At 43.1% G+C, this 14,234-nt stretch overlaps 1 protein-coding gene across 2 annotated transcripts in view; it reads left to right on the plus strand.

Annotated features, from left to right (window-relative positions):
* Positions 1–239: 239 nt before the first annotated feature.
* TTC28 (tetratricopeptide repeat domain 28) overlaps positions 240–14,234 on the plus strand; it is a gene marked incomplete at its 5' end in the record, with an annotated part of 132,361 nt that continues 118,366 nt past the window's right edge. For both annotated transcript variants that reach the window (XM_084271932.1, XM_084271933.1), the window contains 2 exons: positions 240–332; positions 8,142–8,420. In XM_084271932.1, the coding sequence (XP_084128058.1) occupies positions 240–332; positions 8,142–8,420 (372 nt within the window). The remainder of the gene's footprint in view (positions 333–8,141; positions 8,421–14,234) is intronic.

Below are 14,234 nucleotides of genomic sequence, written 5' to 3' on the forward strand. Positions count from 1 at the left end.
GGCCGGGCTCCAGCCGCAGGACGTCCGGCGCCGGAGCGGGCCTAGCGCCGTCGGGCGGGGGGCGTCGGGGGTCGGGCCGAGCCCAGCCCCCGGGGCGGGGCCAGGGGCAGTGCGGTTCCCTCGGAGTCGGGCCCGGAACGTGGCGCCGTGGGCCGGGCGGTCAGAGCGGGATCGGGATCGGCCCGGCGGGGGGCGGTGGCGGCCCCCTGAGGAGGTGGTGGAGGAGGAGCCGGAGCACGATGGAGCAACAGGCGCCGCCGCCCGCCCCGCCGGGGGCCGTAGCGGGGGGCCGGGCTCGGCGGCGGCGGGAGCGGGACGCGGAGGCTCCCCGGGTGAGTTGACGCCGGACGGGCGGCGTGCTGCAGCGGCGTCGGGAGCGGCCCCTCGGCCCGGCCCGCCGTGAGGCGGCCGAGCAGGCGGGAAGGAGCCGCCGGGCCGAGCGCGATCCCTGCCCGTAGGCGGCCGAGGGAAGTTGAGGGGCGCGGGCGGGCCGCTGTCCGAGCCCGGAGCGGGAGCCCGCGGGGAGGGCGCAGGCTCCGCGGCCGTCGGGGTGGCGGGCTGGAGCCCGACCGGTGGCGAGCTGAGGTGAGGGGTAGGGCGGCGGCGGGGCAGCTCACCCGGCGGGCCGTGGGCGTGCCGGGGGAAGCGCCGGCGGGTGCCCGGTGGGGCTCTGGGGCCGCCAGGCCTCGGGTGCGGCCGCGGTTTTGCCTGGCCGAGCGCTCTGCTCCCTTCGCCTTCGACTTCTTGACGGGCCGAGAGCGGCGTCGCCTCATTGGGAGCCTCCGCCTCGACCGGCGGGCCCGGGCCAGCCTCCGGGCCGGCCTCCCGCCCAGCCCCGCCGGCGGCGGCCCCGGCGCAGCGCAGCGCAGCGCAGCGCTGCGGGCGGGGAGCTCGGCCGGCCGTCGGTCCTGCCCGAGTGCCGGCGCCTGGCAGTCGCTGAGAGGTCTGTGCGCGGTCAGCGGGAGCGGGGCAGCGGCGCGGTGGTTGAGCTGCCGGGACCTGTTGTCGCCCGCGGCCGAGGATTTCCATGTAGGCGGTGTAGCCCGCGGTGCCCCGTAGCGAGCATCCTTAACGCCCAAGAGAGCTCGGGCATCAGCGTGAAAATTCTGCTCTCTCTGGGCCCCCGGATGAGCAGAAGCTGAGCTTATCGTGTTAACAGCTCCAGAGGGGTTTTTTGTAGCGCTGGAGAGTTCCTTGTCCTGCTGGAAGTAACGGTACAGACACGTTCTGGAGCACATTGCGCCTAGCTGGGCGTGCTGGCCATTGGAACAGCTGTAACTCCATCATCAGAGCTTTGTTACTGACAGAACGTGGAATCTGGAGACTGTATTCAGCGAGTGCATCGTGGATGATGGCACATGTCATTAACGTGATTCTGTTTGTTCACTGGAATACAGATCAGTGGTTAAGGATGTGACGTGTTATCCCTGTCCGCAGCCCGTGCTGTTATAGTTTGGTGTTGCAGCCATAGGGATGTCCCTGGTTGTCCTCAGTAAACGGAGAGTTGAAGTGGCTGGGTGTCTTAAGCCTTCTTGTCCCCTTGCCTCTTCTTTCCTTGGGGATGTTTGGTTTTGGATGTTGTTCACTTTTCTTGGGGGCTTCCACAGTCATACGTAATGTCATCCCTCTCGTTCGTTCTTCTGATGTCCAAGGAGGGCCCTTCAGCTGCTAATGAAATCCTTTGTAGGCTCTTTGAAAAGAGTTTTGATAAATGGCAGAATATTTTTTTATAAATGCCTCGAATATTTAAATATCTTTGTCAGCATTAGGGTTGGAAATTTTCTGTTTCTGTGGGGAGAGGAGGTTGTCTGGTATAAACACACAGTTGTGTGTTTTTTCAGTCTTATGTAATACCAGTGTATGATAACTACTGATAACTATTAGTGAGAACATAATTAATGATTATTATTGTTATTGATACTCTGTACTATCCACAGAGATGAAATCCACTGCTGCAACAGCATCAGTCTGTGTATATATTTCTGCTGGATATTGACCAAAATTGTGTTCTGGTTGCTTCACTATGTCATGTAATTCCCCATTTAACTGCAGTTGAAAACCTCTTCCTTGACCATTGCATATCCCTTCTTCCTTTCCTGGGTGCCAGTCACTTCCATTCCTGCTGGGCAGGTCACTTCAGATGGGAATGTTGTAACAGGAGACTGAAGGTGAAGTGCCTGCCTACCTGTATCTCGGTGAATGCCCTTACTGCCATTGTGCTGACAGACCTGTGCTCCTGGATGGCCCGTGTCCCTTCAGAGAAGAAAAGAGTTGTACTACAACAGCCAGGTGGTTTGTTGCAGATAACAAACTCCAGGGAGCATGTACACCTGCTGCCCTCACAACGCATCCTTCAGTGGTTTTCCTGTTCCGATCTGGCTCTTGCTGCATGGCTGATTCATCAGCCCACTGCTGCTGTGTCTGCCTGTGCTGAACTAATGGTTCAGAGAAAAACACCAGATTCCTCATTGATAATTATTATTCAGGATAATGAAATTCAAGATTTTTTTGCTCCCTTCAGCTTATACTGGATCTTCCTTTGTGGAAAAGTGACAGTGGAGGGGAGAGGGAGAGCAGCCGTGACTGAAGAGCTTGAAAACAAAGTTACCTATAGAAAGATTGTCACCATTGATCACTAGTTGGGGTAATACTTGAGACATTTCTTAAGGCAGCACTGAGAAGAGTTTTGAGGAAAGTGGAAATAAAGCATTTGCAATAACCTGATGCATATTGCTCATAGCTTTTCAATTATTGCAAATAATGTCTCTTGGCACTAGATATATGAAAAGATTGCATGACATACATGATACGAATAGGGTATTGCAGTGTGTTTGCAGTGAGATTGGGTTAATTTATCAAGAGTATTTAAATATAACATCTGTACAACTTAGTTCTTTCTTGGTTTTGGAATGTTTACTTGCAAATGGAATTTTGATTCCTAACTGAAGTACTTTGCAAAAGCATAATTTGGTCTGCATAACCTTTAGTTTTGAAAATTATGTATGAACCAAAAACTACTGTTTAAATTTAGCTATGAATTGCATAGTTCTTGTTATGGTTTTTAGCAACATGTAGCATAGCTCAAATTAGCATGGATCGAACTGATATTAGTTGCAGATCTCTCCAAGTTCAGTACTGAAAGCTCACAGTTGCTTCTCATTTTTAGAAAATTCCTCAGAATTGACATCTTTTACTTTATAAAATGTTGTATAAGCTTCAGGTTGTTGTTGTTTGTGTTTGTTGGCTTTTTTAAAATCAGTTTCCTTCCTGTTGATGTTTGTATTTAAAATGTTTTGTCTCTAATTACACTGACAAACTGAAGTAAAGTATTTTCAAGACAATATAGCCCAGAAGCCTAGATCTATATTCTCTCAGGAGATTTCTGTTAAAAAGTCCCCATCCATGTTCTAGTAATAGTGTTGGGCTTATGGTAAAAGTATTTATTAGTTTTGATTTATATGTGCTTTTAGATTAGTTATAGCTTTTTTCTGATAGAAAAATAGATCTCCATAAACACCTAAAAATCCCTTCTAGAATTTATTTAAACATTTGGAAGTTTGACTTCTATTTTGCCCGTTACTTTTTGAAAAACTAACTTTGGGGGCTTTTTTCCACCATAATGTGGATTTACCAGAGGAAATGAAAACCCTGTGTGTCAGTAGGGTACTTACTGAGGCTTGAAGGGATACTTCAGACTGGAGTAGATGACAGGCTTGATACTCTGCTATTAGCACAGAGTAAATTCTAGACTGTAAAAACTGCAGGAGGCTGAAAATAGCAGCAGCAGTGGAAGTGTGTAGGACGTGCATTGCTTTGCATTGCTCCTGCTCGATGGAAGGAGGCTTGAGCAGCGTGGCTGCTGGGTGGTGGGAGTGGGCTTGTCTTCAGGGAGGCACGGGCATGCTGCTGGCTGTGTGCGGTGTGTGTGCCATGGGGCTGCTCTGTAACTGCTGTCAGCAGCCCTCCTCTCACTCACCTGCAGCTTTACTGGGGACAGGCTGAGCCACTGCCCAGTTTAGCGATGCCCCTGATGGGTGTGTGTATGACCTTGCTGGGATAAAAGGCAATGTTTCCTTAGATCTGTGAAGATGTACTCCCACTAATACTTGAGAACAGTTTGCAAAGAGAAAAGCGTCCTGGATAGCTGTTGTGCATGTCCTACTATGGCTTAACCTTTGGGTTTCAGTGGCCTTTGGGTTCTTTCCACGCTGTTTCTGTTAAAATGCTGCTCTGGTTGGGTGAAGGTTGCATGTGGCTTGGCACTGTTGTGTGTCTATTCAGCAGCGTGGTGTGGACGAGCTGCTGCCAGCATGGAGGTTACAGGGAGAAACTTGTATTCTCTGTCTGTTGTTGGGCTCTTGTCAAAGATGATTTCTGTTACAGAAAAGCTATAATTCCCCAGAATATGGAGTGATAAAAACATAAAGCCATCTTACAGATTAAGATGCTAGACGTTGTATAAATGCTTTTATAGAAAGTGAAGCTGGGTTACAGATTGAAGCTGATTTTGGAAACCCGTATTTGGAATAAGTAACTCTCACTTTGTTTCAGAATCCACTCTGAATGCCAATTTTTCTGCTTGCCTCTTTATTTTTCCTTTCTGTGATACCTCATTGAGTATCATGAGATATTTAGATACTTTGTGTGATAGGTAGCGTTTTTGTACTTTTTTTTTTAAGTTCTATGGGATCTTTTAAAAAGGTCTCTTAATTATGGACTTGCCACTCAAGACATCATCTATACAAGGCATATTTATTGGAATTTTGTAGCATTAAATAAAATGGATTACATACAGGCTAAGCAGCTCCGAGGTGTAAGATGTGTTGAGATGTGTTGTTCTTTGATCAAGCATTCTCATCATGCTGTTGTACCACATTGTTTTCCTTTGTCTTCTTGTCTTGCAGCAGAATTTGGAATTGGAACTCAATGGGAATCTGGTCCCATCCATTTTCTGGATAGTTACATGCTGTTCACCAGCCAGATTTTTCAGTGTGCATGGGCACTGACTGACTTACTTTGCTAAATGTTCTTTCTCTGTAGAGGGTGAAGTTTAGCAAACTTCATCTTGAATGATAAACATTCCTGTAATACAGTTTTTTCTTTGTGTTCAAATTACTGCTTGCTTTAGGCAGTTGGAAGTTTGTTCTTGTTTAAAAAAAACCCAACCAAGTAAATGTTTTGTGTTTTTAACATTCACCTTGGATGGTCAATAAGGTTTAATCTTGAGCACCTTCTGCAGGAGGAGGAGGCTTTTTCATCAGTGAAGTGAGTTAATTGCGGAGTGTAATTTGAAGCAGTTATTGTGGGAACATCTATCTCAGGTGACCTCTGTAGTAGAAGGGGATTTCTGGTGTCTTGTGCTGATTTGAAGAAGTGATGCTGAGAAGCTTGTGCCATCGTTTTCTTTATTAGAAATACATGAGCTGCTACTTTAAATTGTCTCTGCTAGATCCTCCTTGCACTTCAGTAAAGCCTTTTTTGTTCCACTGCATTAAGGAACTTCTACTTTTCTACTCTTTAGCATTGGTATTACAGATACAAGTCTGTGATGGTGTTAGGCAGCCTAAAGATGTGCATTGCCAACACCTTCCACTGTATAAGCAGAAGAGTAGTTGTGACTGGAAAGCAGGGATGGGTTTTAATGTACTCTGTGTGGTGGTATGGTCTTAACAACCTAAACAACCTTCTAAATAACCTAAGTTCATGACTGGTTCTGGTAGTCCCGCATTCGGAAGTTGCAGTCATTTCCTCTAAATAGGATCAGAGAATGGGAACCACACCACATTTGGTCTCTTTCATTGTCCCCGATACAATCCAATCGCCAGGAAATACAATGAGAGAGAGGCCAATTTTAAAAACATATCTGAGAAACGGGAGCAGTGTATCTGATACCTTGTACCCTTAAGCCGGGATTGCTTAACAAAAGAAGGTTTTAGTAGTTATGTTTGCCCACTGAGAAGAACCTGGCACAGTGGTGGTGTGTTTGTTAACTTGAGCGGGTTCAAGGAGTAATTATGTCCTTGGAATTAAAGACCTGCTCAAAGTGCAGAGGAAAAAGTAGGTGAAGATGGAAGGAAATGTGAGAAGAATGCTATTTCCTTCATTGTCTTTTGTTTTGCTACAGGCAGTTAGCTCCAGTAGATGTGAATCAAGGTATCTCCGTGTGGTCACTGGTGCTGTCCCTGGCACTGAGGTACTCACCAACCCCACTTCATCACAGTACCCCCAGCCATCTACAGTCGCCTGGTGACTAATGAGCTTTCTCAGGGTGTCCTGGTCGTTGTGTTGAACATCTGTTCACATCATAGCTGCTAAATCTTCATATTTTTGCAGCTTCTCAGGTCACAGCAGACTGACCACGTGGTGAAGTTTATGGTTAAACACACACCAGTGTGTGAGTTATGGCACTGCTTGGTGTAAAGCGCTGTGTTCAGCTCTGGTGTTTGGACTGTTGCTCAAAGTAAAGTAATTTTCCTGCCAGTACTTTAGAATATATCAAGTTGCTGTTTGTAAACTTGATGGAAGCAGCAGAGAATGTAGTATGCCAGTGCATTTAAAGATGTATTGCATATGGAAGGAGTTTTCAATGATGCAGAAGTTTGCTTGTTATACTGCTGTTCATAATGATGTCAGGCTATGTATTAGTTTATATTAGTAGGGCTACTACATAAAGGGCAACTACACAGATGAAAGGAACAAGGGCTTTTGTTAGGTCTGCTGTAGACAGGGTACATTTACTGACACAAAGGAGATTTGGTGCATATTAGGATTAATATTTTTATAATGGAAATCGTGAAGCAATGGAATGAGATTGGGACAGTAAAACATGGAGTCTCCTTCAGTAGAGAAATTTAGAAACAGTTTGGACTAATACCTGTCAAATTGGCATAATCATAAGGAAAAGAAGAGGTTGGTAGTTTCTAACTTGATGTTTTTCTATTGTTGTATGACTTGAGAAAAAAAAAAAAGCTATAGACAGACCATTTTAATGCCTGAGACAGGATGTCAATTTGCAGCTTGCTTCCCTTTCCATGTAAAAATATGCCTTAGCTTGCTCTGGTAATGTATTCAAGCCCTGCAGTTGTCTTGTGGTAACAGTATGTGATATTCTTTTTCAGTCTGCAGGACTAAAAATGGATGACACCAAGTTCAATTAAGTAGTCTAAACCTTTAATGAATATTTCCAAGTACTTTATACGTTACAGTATGTTTGTGTTGCCTGTCACCGAATACAATTTCTGCAGCATTCACAGCTTTCTTACAAGACTTGTACAGAGACATTCCTGCTGAGCTTTTGGGAGTCCTTGGGAAAGGGTAGGGTATACATGACAGAACTCATTCATGACTGCAAATGTCTGGCTGAGGAAAGTAAGGAATGTAGAAAGTTAAAATGAGGAAAAGGATGTACCAGAATTACTGGGGCTGGGATTTTCAACAGCTCACTTGCAATAATATTCTTGATAATTAAAAAGCTTAAACCTGTTTTTGTTACTTTGCATTGCCTTGAGGGGACAGTCTGTGAAGCTGGCTCTGCTAACGTTGACTGTTCTGTTGCTACAATAAATTGTGTGCCTCAGTAATTTCTGTGAGTGTACCCAGTTCCAAAGACTCACTCTTCCCATTTAGGAACAATCTGGAGCCTTCAGGTGGCTGGGTATAGAGGTTTGTGAGCATATGTACCTTGGTATGAAGAGAATTTGTATGTTCTCCCGTTGTCTGTGCACGCACGTGCTCCTGCATGATCAGCGTATCGAACTCTGGATACCCTGGCATTGTCCTCACATCCAGGCCTGCTAGTTAGATAAACTTTGTTACCTGGTGACTGTGCTTCATGTTGTAGCATCAATTAGTATGGCTGAGGAAATAAAACTTGCATGTGGAGTGCAGCATACTAAACCAGACTACAGCTAGTCTTATGCCCAAAGAAGGCATCTTCTAGAAGGTGTCCTTGATAGGCAATAATGTATTTTATAAGGCTCTTTCAATAGAGAATTTACTTTGTTAGAGTCTGCTACTGAATTCTGTTCTGCAGTAATGCTAATGGCTTTATTTTTTGCTCTACACTTTCTAGTTGGGGTTTTTTCCCTTTTTTAAAGTAGCATTTCTTAGCATTAACATAAAATTTTCTCCCTTCCCCCCAGATTTCTTTCTTCGGGTCAAAGTCTTTCGGAAGAAGAAGTCCTGACAGTCCCATGTTGAGCAAAGCTGAGTTTGTTGAGAAAGTTCGCCAGAGCAACCAGGCTTGCCATGACGGCGATTTCCACACAGCAATCGTGTTGTACAACGAGGCGCTGGGAGTGGACCCTCAGAACTGCATTCTCTACAGCAACCGCTCGGCAGCCTACATGAAAATCCAGCAGTATGACAAGGCCCTGGATGATGCAATCAAAGCACGACTTCTGAACCCCAAATGGCCAAAGGTAAGAAAATATATTAGTCTTCTGGGGAAGGAATAACCCCTTGGGGATTATTGTTCACATACCTAACACCTCATGTAAACAAGTGTATGTATTTCTGTGCTAAAGTCTGGTTTTTTGTAAAAATTCCGGATAATACTATCCTTTGTGTTTAAATGCCATTTGACTTAATTTCCTGTTTGATATTGAACATCATTTTCACCAATGGGGGTGTGGTACTAATTGACTGTTTCAAACCAGCACAGTTTCTGGATTGCAAAGACTAGACATCTCTCTTAATGTTAAATGTAGCTAGCGCTCAGTGACATGCAGGTATGTGTTGTTGCAAAACCTTTTGAGAGGTAGCCTGGAGATTGTTACTGGTAACGGAGCGGTAAGGCCTTTCAAAACAGCCTTTGAAGAGTGTTTGTGTGTAGTATATTTTGGATAACTATCTTAAGAAACATGTATCTTAGCATTCTTAGTAAGATCTGACTCTGCAAGGAAATACTTTGTAAAGAAGGGTTCTGGGGATTGCTTCTCTAACTGACTCGGCCCTTTACCTGCTAATTAATTTTAATGGCATTTCTCCTGCCAATCCCTCACACAGTCCTCCTTGCCACTTCAGCTAAGATGCAATTTAAGAGCGGGTTCATCACCCGGTTCCTCTCAGAAATGACAGCAGGTAGCAAGTATAATGCTCTCCATAAGGTGGACTCCAAACTGTTGAAGTAGTTTCCTTTTATTTCAAAGCAGATCATTAGAAGTCTTGTGTTGTGGTTCTCACTTGTTTATTAGCTTCTAGTAAAGTCTTACCATGTTCTGCTTTATCTATGTTGCTTTACCCATACTCTAAGCACAAATCCAAACTCTGCTCATTATCATCCATGTGTTGAGATTGTTTTGTAATCCTTTAAATCAATGCTGCCTGCTCCTTTTCTCATCTGTCGTGGCCTGTATCTTGTCTGGGTATGGAGTAGTCCATTAACTAAAACCATGACTATTAGTCTAGTGGCCAACTACTTAGAGGTTACCTTTTCAAACTCGCTGTCATTTCATTTGCACTCCTGCAGTAAGCAGACACACTGGTTTTTCATGCCTGCATATTATATTTTCATATGAAAAGTGGAAGCTGCTGCATTTAAAAAAAAAAAGGTGTTTTTTCACTCAGAACACAGGATGTTTTTCCTAGATACATGTATGTGGTTTGAGAAGTGAGTGCTGTGACATCTTCTGCTGTTTCTGCAGCTCCTGAGACATCATCTTGCTAACTGAGGCATGTGTCTCCTCATTCCACTTCAGAGGGAATGACAGGGATTGCAACGTCTGTTTGAAGGCAAAAGACTGGTGTTATCTTTTCATCAGTATGATCCATGTGCAGTGTCACTTTTGTCTCAGCCTTCAATCATGTGCAAGCTGTGACAGATTGTCTACTGGACTGCTAGGCATATCTTCCTTTGGTAATTCTCTGTGTCTCACAAGGAGAGCACCCTGCAGGTATCATAACTCGATGCATCCTTCTGAAAGAAAAGAGCCTGATTTTTTTTTTTTTTTTTTTTTAATTCTCCCCTGTCCTCAGATCAAAAGTTTTTATCCTAACTCTGGAATTTCTAGAGTCAAGAAACTGCAGTTTTACACAAACTTTCTTACTCTGTTTCTCTCTTTAGTGAGACCAGAAGACTGCTTTAGAAAAATATTAGTGACAGTGTTTTCTAAAGCTCTGCTCATTCGTAATCACCAAAGGAAGGCCCTGTGCCAGGGAAGATTCTTCCCTTTTGTTGATCTTATTTTGTTGTGAGTTGCCATCTTGAACTGCAGCACTGTAATGTGTGTTTCTTTCATATTTTATTTTCACACTTGTACTTTCTTTCCACTTCTATACTGTGGTTTAATCTTTCTTTTGTTTTTACTAAGCATGTCTACAATTTACTGTCGGTATCACAGGGCACTTTAGAAAGAAGCTCCTGCTTTGGCAGGGAGGTAATTTACAAGCTTCCAAGTTTGTTTTTGTGCTTTTGTTTGTTTTTTTCATTAACTTCTGTCTTGCATTAGTGAATGTCATAAAAGATTTTGAATGAAGGACTGTCTTTAGAAAACAAAAGTTGCATTACTGTCATTAAACTCTACATTTCTAGGTCAGTTGTGAGGGTGTAGGGGTTTAAAGAGCATAAAAGCAAGGGTGCTTTTGCTTAGTTTTGTATCCTGTTTCTATGAAGTCTGGTAGTGATTTACTATAGAGCTCACTTAGATGAAAAGTTATGAAAAGACTTCATAAAAGAATACTTTCAAAATACCAGACACAGATAGAAGTATAACATAGACCTTTGGAATGAATTATTGGAATAGATTTGTGAATCAAAATTGACGATCAAATGAAACAGAAGATTTTTCTAGCTGAAAGGCTAGTTGTGTTAAGTGAAAGCATTATCTGTCTGTTAAATACAGAAATAGACTATATATTGATGCAGGACTAAGATGGAATAGTTTTCAAAAAGGCAACAAAAACATTTCTAGTAATGAAAAAATTAGTGCTTTTCAGGTAAACTATATTACTGAGTTAAAAATGTGGAATAACTAGTTTTGATTCTAGTTCTGCTATTAAACGCCCACCTGAACTTGAACAAACTGTATTTATTTAACAAAAAAAAAAAAAGATGAGAATTCACTTCTACAGAGGGTTTTAAGGCTTATTGATGGAAAAAGTAGTGGAAGACCTAAGTGATGAAGTTACAATGACGTAGCATCTGTTCTTGCTTTGTGTGGATCAGTGTGTAAAGGATATCTTGCTCCATGATACAAAATGTTTCTGTACTAAGCAAGTTACTATCAGTTAGAAATGCAACAATCAGAGTAGCTTTTGCAGGCTGTCTGTCCTGTATAAAGCTCATCTTCAGTCCATGTTTGTACCTTTCCTTTTACCTTTTCACAGTAATATCTTTAGTTTGTCAGATTGTCAGTGGTTCGACACATTCTCCTCTTTCCTTGCAGACCACTGGAATCCCATTTGGATCTCCATGGTTTTGTTACTGCAGATGTACCCCTACAATGTATACTTTTAAAAAAAGAAGTGAGTCACAGCACAACAAAAAAAAAAGGTTGTTTTTTTTTCTTCAGCTGTATGTGGTACATTAGCAGGTGTGTAACATCCCCTGATGTTATAATCCACAGCCATCGGGAAATAAATGTCCCTCATGGCAGAGCCGTGCAAGGGATTTGCCTCTCTCTGGCCAGGTGTTGGGATGCAAGCATCCCCACACCGTAGCACCAGCGAGCTGCCTCCCACCAAGGAGCCACCCGTGCATAGCTCTGAAGCCAACCTCTTAACAGAGTTGAGGAATAAATCACGAATACAAGTATTTAGAATTAGGTCTTAGAGACCTAAATATTTCCTTTCATATGATGAGCAGGGGCATACTGGAAACCAAATTTAGTGAAAGTATCAATCTTAAGATAGAAGTGGAATTTATCTTATTTTTGTGGGTTTTTTAATGGTTTTTATCCCGAGTGTCATTATTTCAGAAAAAGCCATTGTTCTTTGTAGCAGCATGGTTTGTAAAAGGGCAATATCATTGTATGGCTGGGTGAACAGGCTTAAAATTGGAGATTACTGCTACAGTGTATGCTATCTCCACATTTGCAATTACTTAATGATCTAATTAAGATTAGAATTTCTATTAAAATATTAGCTAGGATGAGTGGAACTGTTTACATATTCCTGTGTAAAAGTAATTCATGTTAATTCTATTTCCATGAAGTGTCAGCAAGGCCGAGGAAGGGTTCAGTATCTGGAAAGCTCATTTGAACCTGCAGTTAAAAATCCAAGCCTGTTAACTTTGAAAGCCACACCTATGAGCTAAGCTTACACATTTTTGGAGCTGTTAACAGAGCTAAATTCTGCTTTCAACCTACCAGCTCTAGCAACTGTCCGAGTGTGGTTAACCTGAGCCAGTGCATAAGGTAAATGCTGATGACTTCTAATTATTTTACCACAGTGAGAGCCGCTTGTAGGGGATGGTGAATTGTGCATCTCTCCAGACTGAGCTGCCTCTTTACGAGTTTTGTTGAATTTCCAAGGAGCAGTGACAGCAAAGTGCAGCAAAGGATTTTGCTGCTTGCAGTAGCTGGAGCTCTTGGGTTACTCTCCTTCCTTTATGGAAAAAACACAGAGGAGTCTTTGTTTCTGTTTAGTTAGGTGAAGGACACAAATATAAATGAGTTTTCTGACTGAACTGGAAAACAGTTTTTGATCAGGTGAGAAGAGGCAAAGTTAAACACTATCCTGGCTAATGAGTCATTTTTTTGTCCCTCATCCAGTTTTACTGGCAGATGAAGGAGGTTACCCACCCCCTGAATGCTTTATGAAATGTCAGCCCTCTCTTTAGGGCGTAATGCAACTGGTGCCTGCTAACCGAGCCGTGCTGTGGCAGGCCCCGCAGCAGTGGCGGCAGGCCCCGCAGCAGTGGCGGCAGGCCCCGCAGCAGAGGCGGCAGGCCCCGCAGCAGAGGCGGCAGGCCCCGCAGCAGAGGCGGCTGAAGTTGCTGTGCTGCCATTCCCTCATGTTCAGCACTCACAGTTTATAAAACATGTATTTCTACTACACAGTTCTAATTGCAGCTAGAACAAGGCAAGGTGTACTTTGGGGACTAATTAAGCAGCCTGATATGTTTTGAACACAAAACTTTCCGTTTGGATTGGATATCCAATAGCAGAAAATAGGCAGCGGTGTTAGGAACTGGTGGCAGGCCTGGATGGCGCGTTGTTAGCCAGGCTCGGTTTGCCATGCTCGTACAGGGGTTGTTGGTGGGGGGGTTGCAAACCATTGTCAGTGTAAGACAGCAAGAAGGGCTGTCTAAAGTTGAACGCTGTCATTGCATATTTCAGTTATAAAAGCTGCTTTTCAGATTTTTAAAAAAATGATGACTTGATTTTTATTGACATAGTGGGAAAATGAAACTCATGCACACAAAACCAAAGCACTTTTATTAATTAGCCAGAAGAGGGAGCTTGACAGGTATAGCTGGCATTTTGTTTGAAAGGCCTGAGTTTTAAATACAGAACCCAGTTTCCTTTCACTTACGAAGTTGAAAAATTAATTTGAATCCATGTATTTGGAGATTTAAGCTACTAAATAGAAATGTCTTTGTTTCTTTTCCTCCTTGTCTTGTGTAGGCAGGTTTTTAATTCTTAGGTTCTCTTTTTTTGTTGTTATTTTTTTTAATCAGCATTTATAATGCTAATGGGGAATATCAGTGTCTTACATGTTTGACATAAATGTATTTTCACTCTGTAATCAATGCCTTAAGCTGATCCTGTCTTCAGAGAATGGAAACAGAACCAAAACAAAAAGGGTGTGAAATAAACCTGTGAAATGAGCATGGAAAATGAGAAGTGGTTGTTCTTGCTTTCAAACAGTTGTCTATCACTTTGAATTTTCATACAGCTTTTATTAATTTTCATACAGCTTATATTGCCAGCTAAGGTCTTGATTTAATTTAAGTTCTGATCCACCATCCTCTCCCTTCCAGCCCAGTTTTCTCAAGATACTTGTTTTTTTCCTTCTTTTTTTTTACTATTTTTGAATATGGCAAAATCTGAGCAATGTTCCATTAGAGTAAAAAAATCTTTTTTTCCCTTTCTGCACTGGGGCACACCAGTGTGCTGTATCCTCAGAGGTGTGTGCTCCCACTGAGGTTATCCTCTTGTGAACTTAATTAAAAAAAAAGAAAAAAGAGAAAAGGCTAGATTATGAAAACCTGTGGTTGAATGTTGTCCTCTTAACACGGCTCCTGGCCCCAGAATCTGGTCTTCAAAGCATTCATTCATGTTGAATAATAAACA

This window comes from Gallinula chloropus (assembly GCF_964237585.1).
Source record: "Gallinula chloropus genome assembly, chromosome: 17".
Taxonomy (NCBI): Eukaryota; Metazoa; Chordata; class Aves; order Gruiformes; family Rallidae; genus Gallinula; species Gallinula chloropus.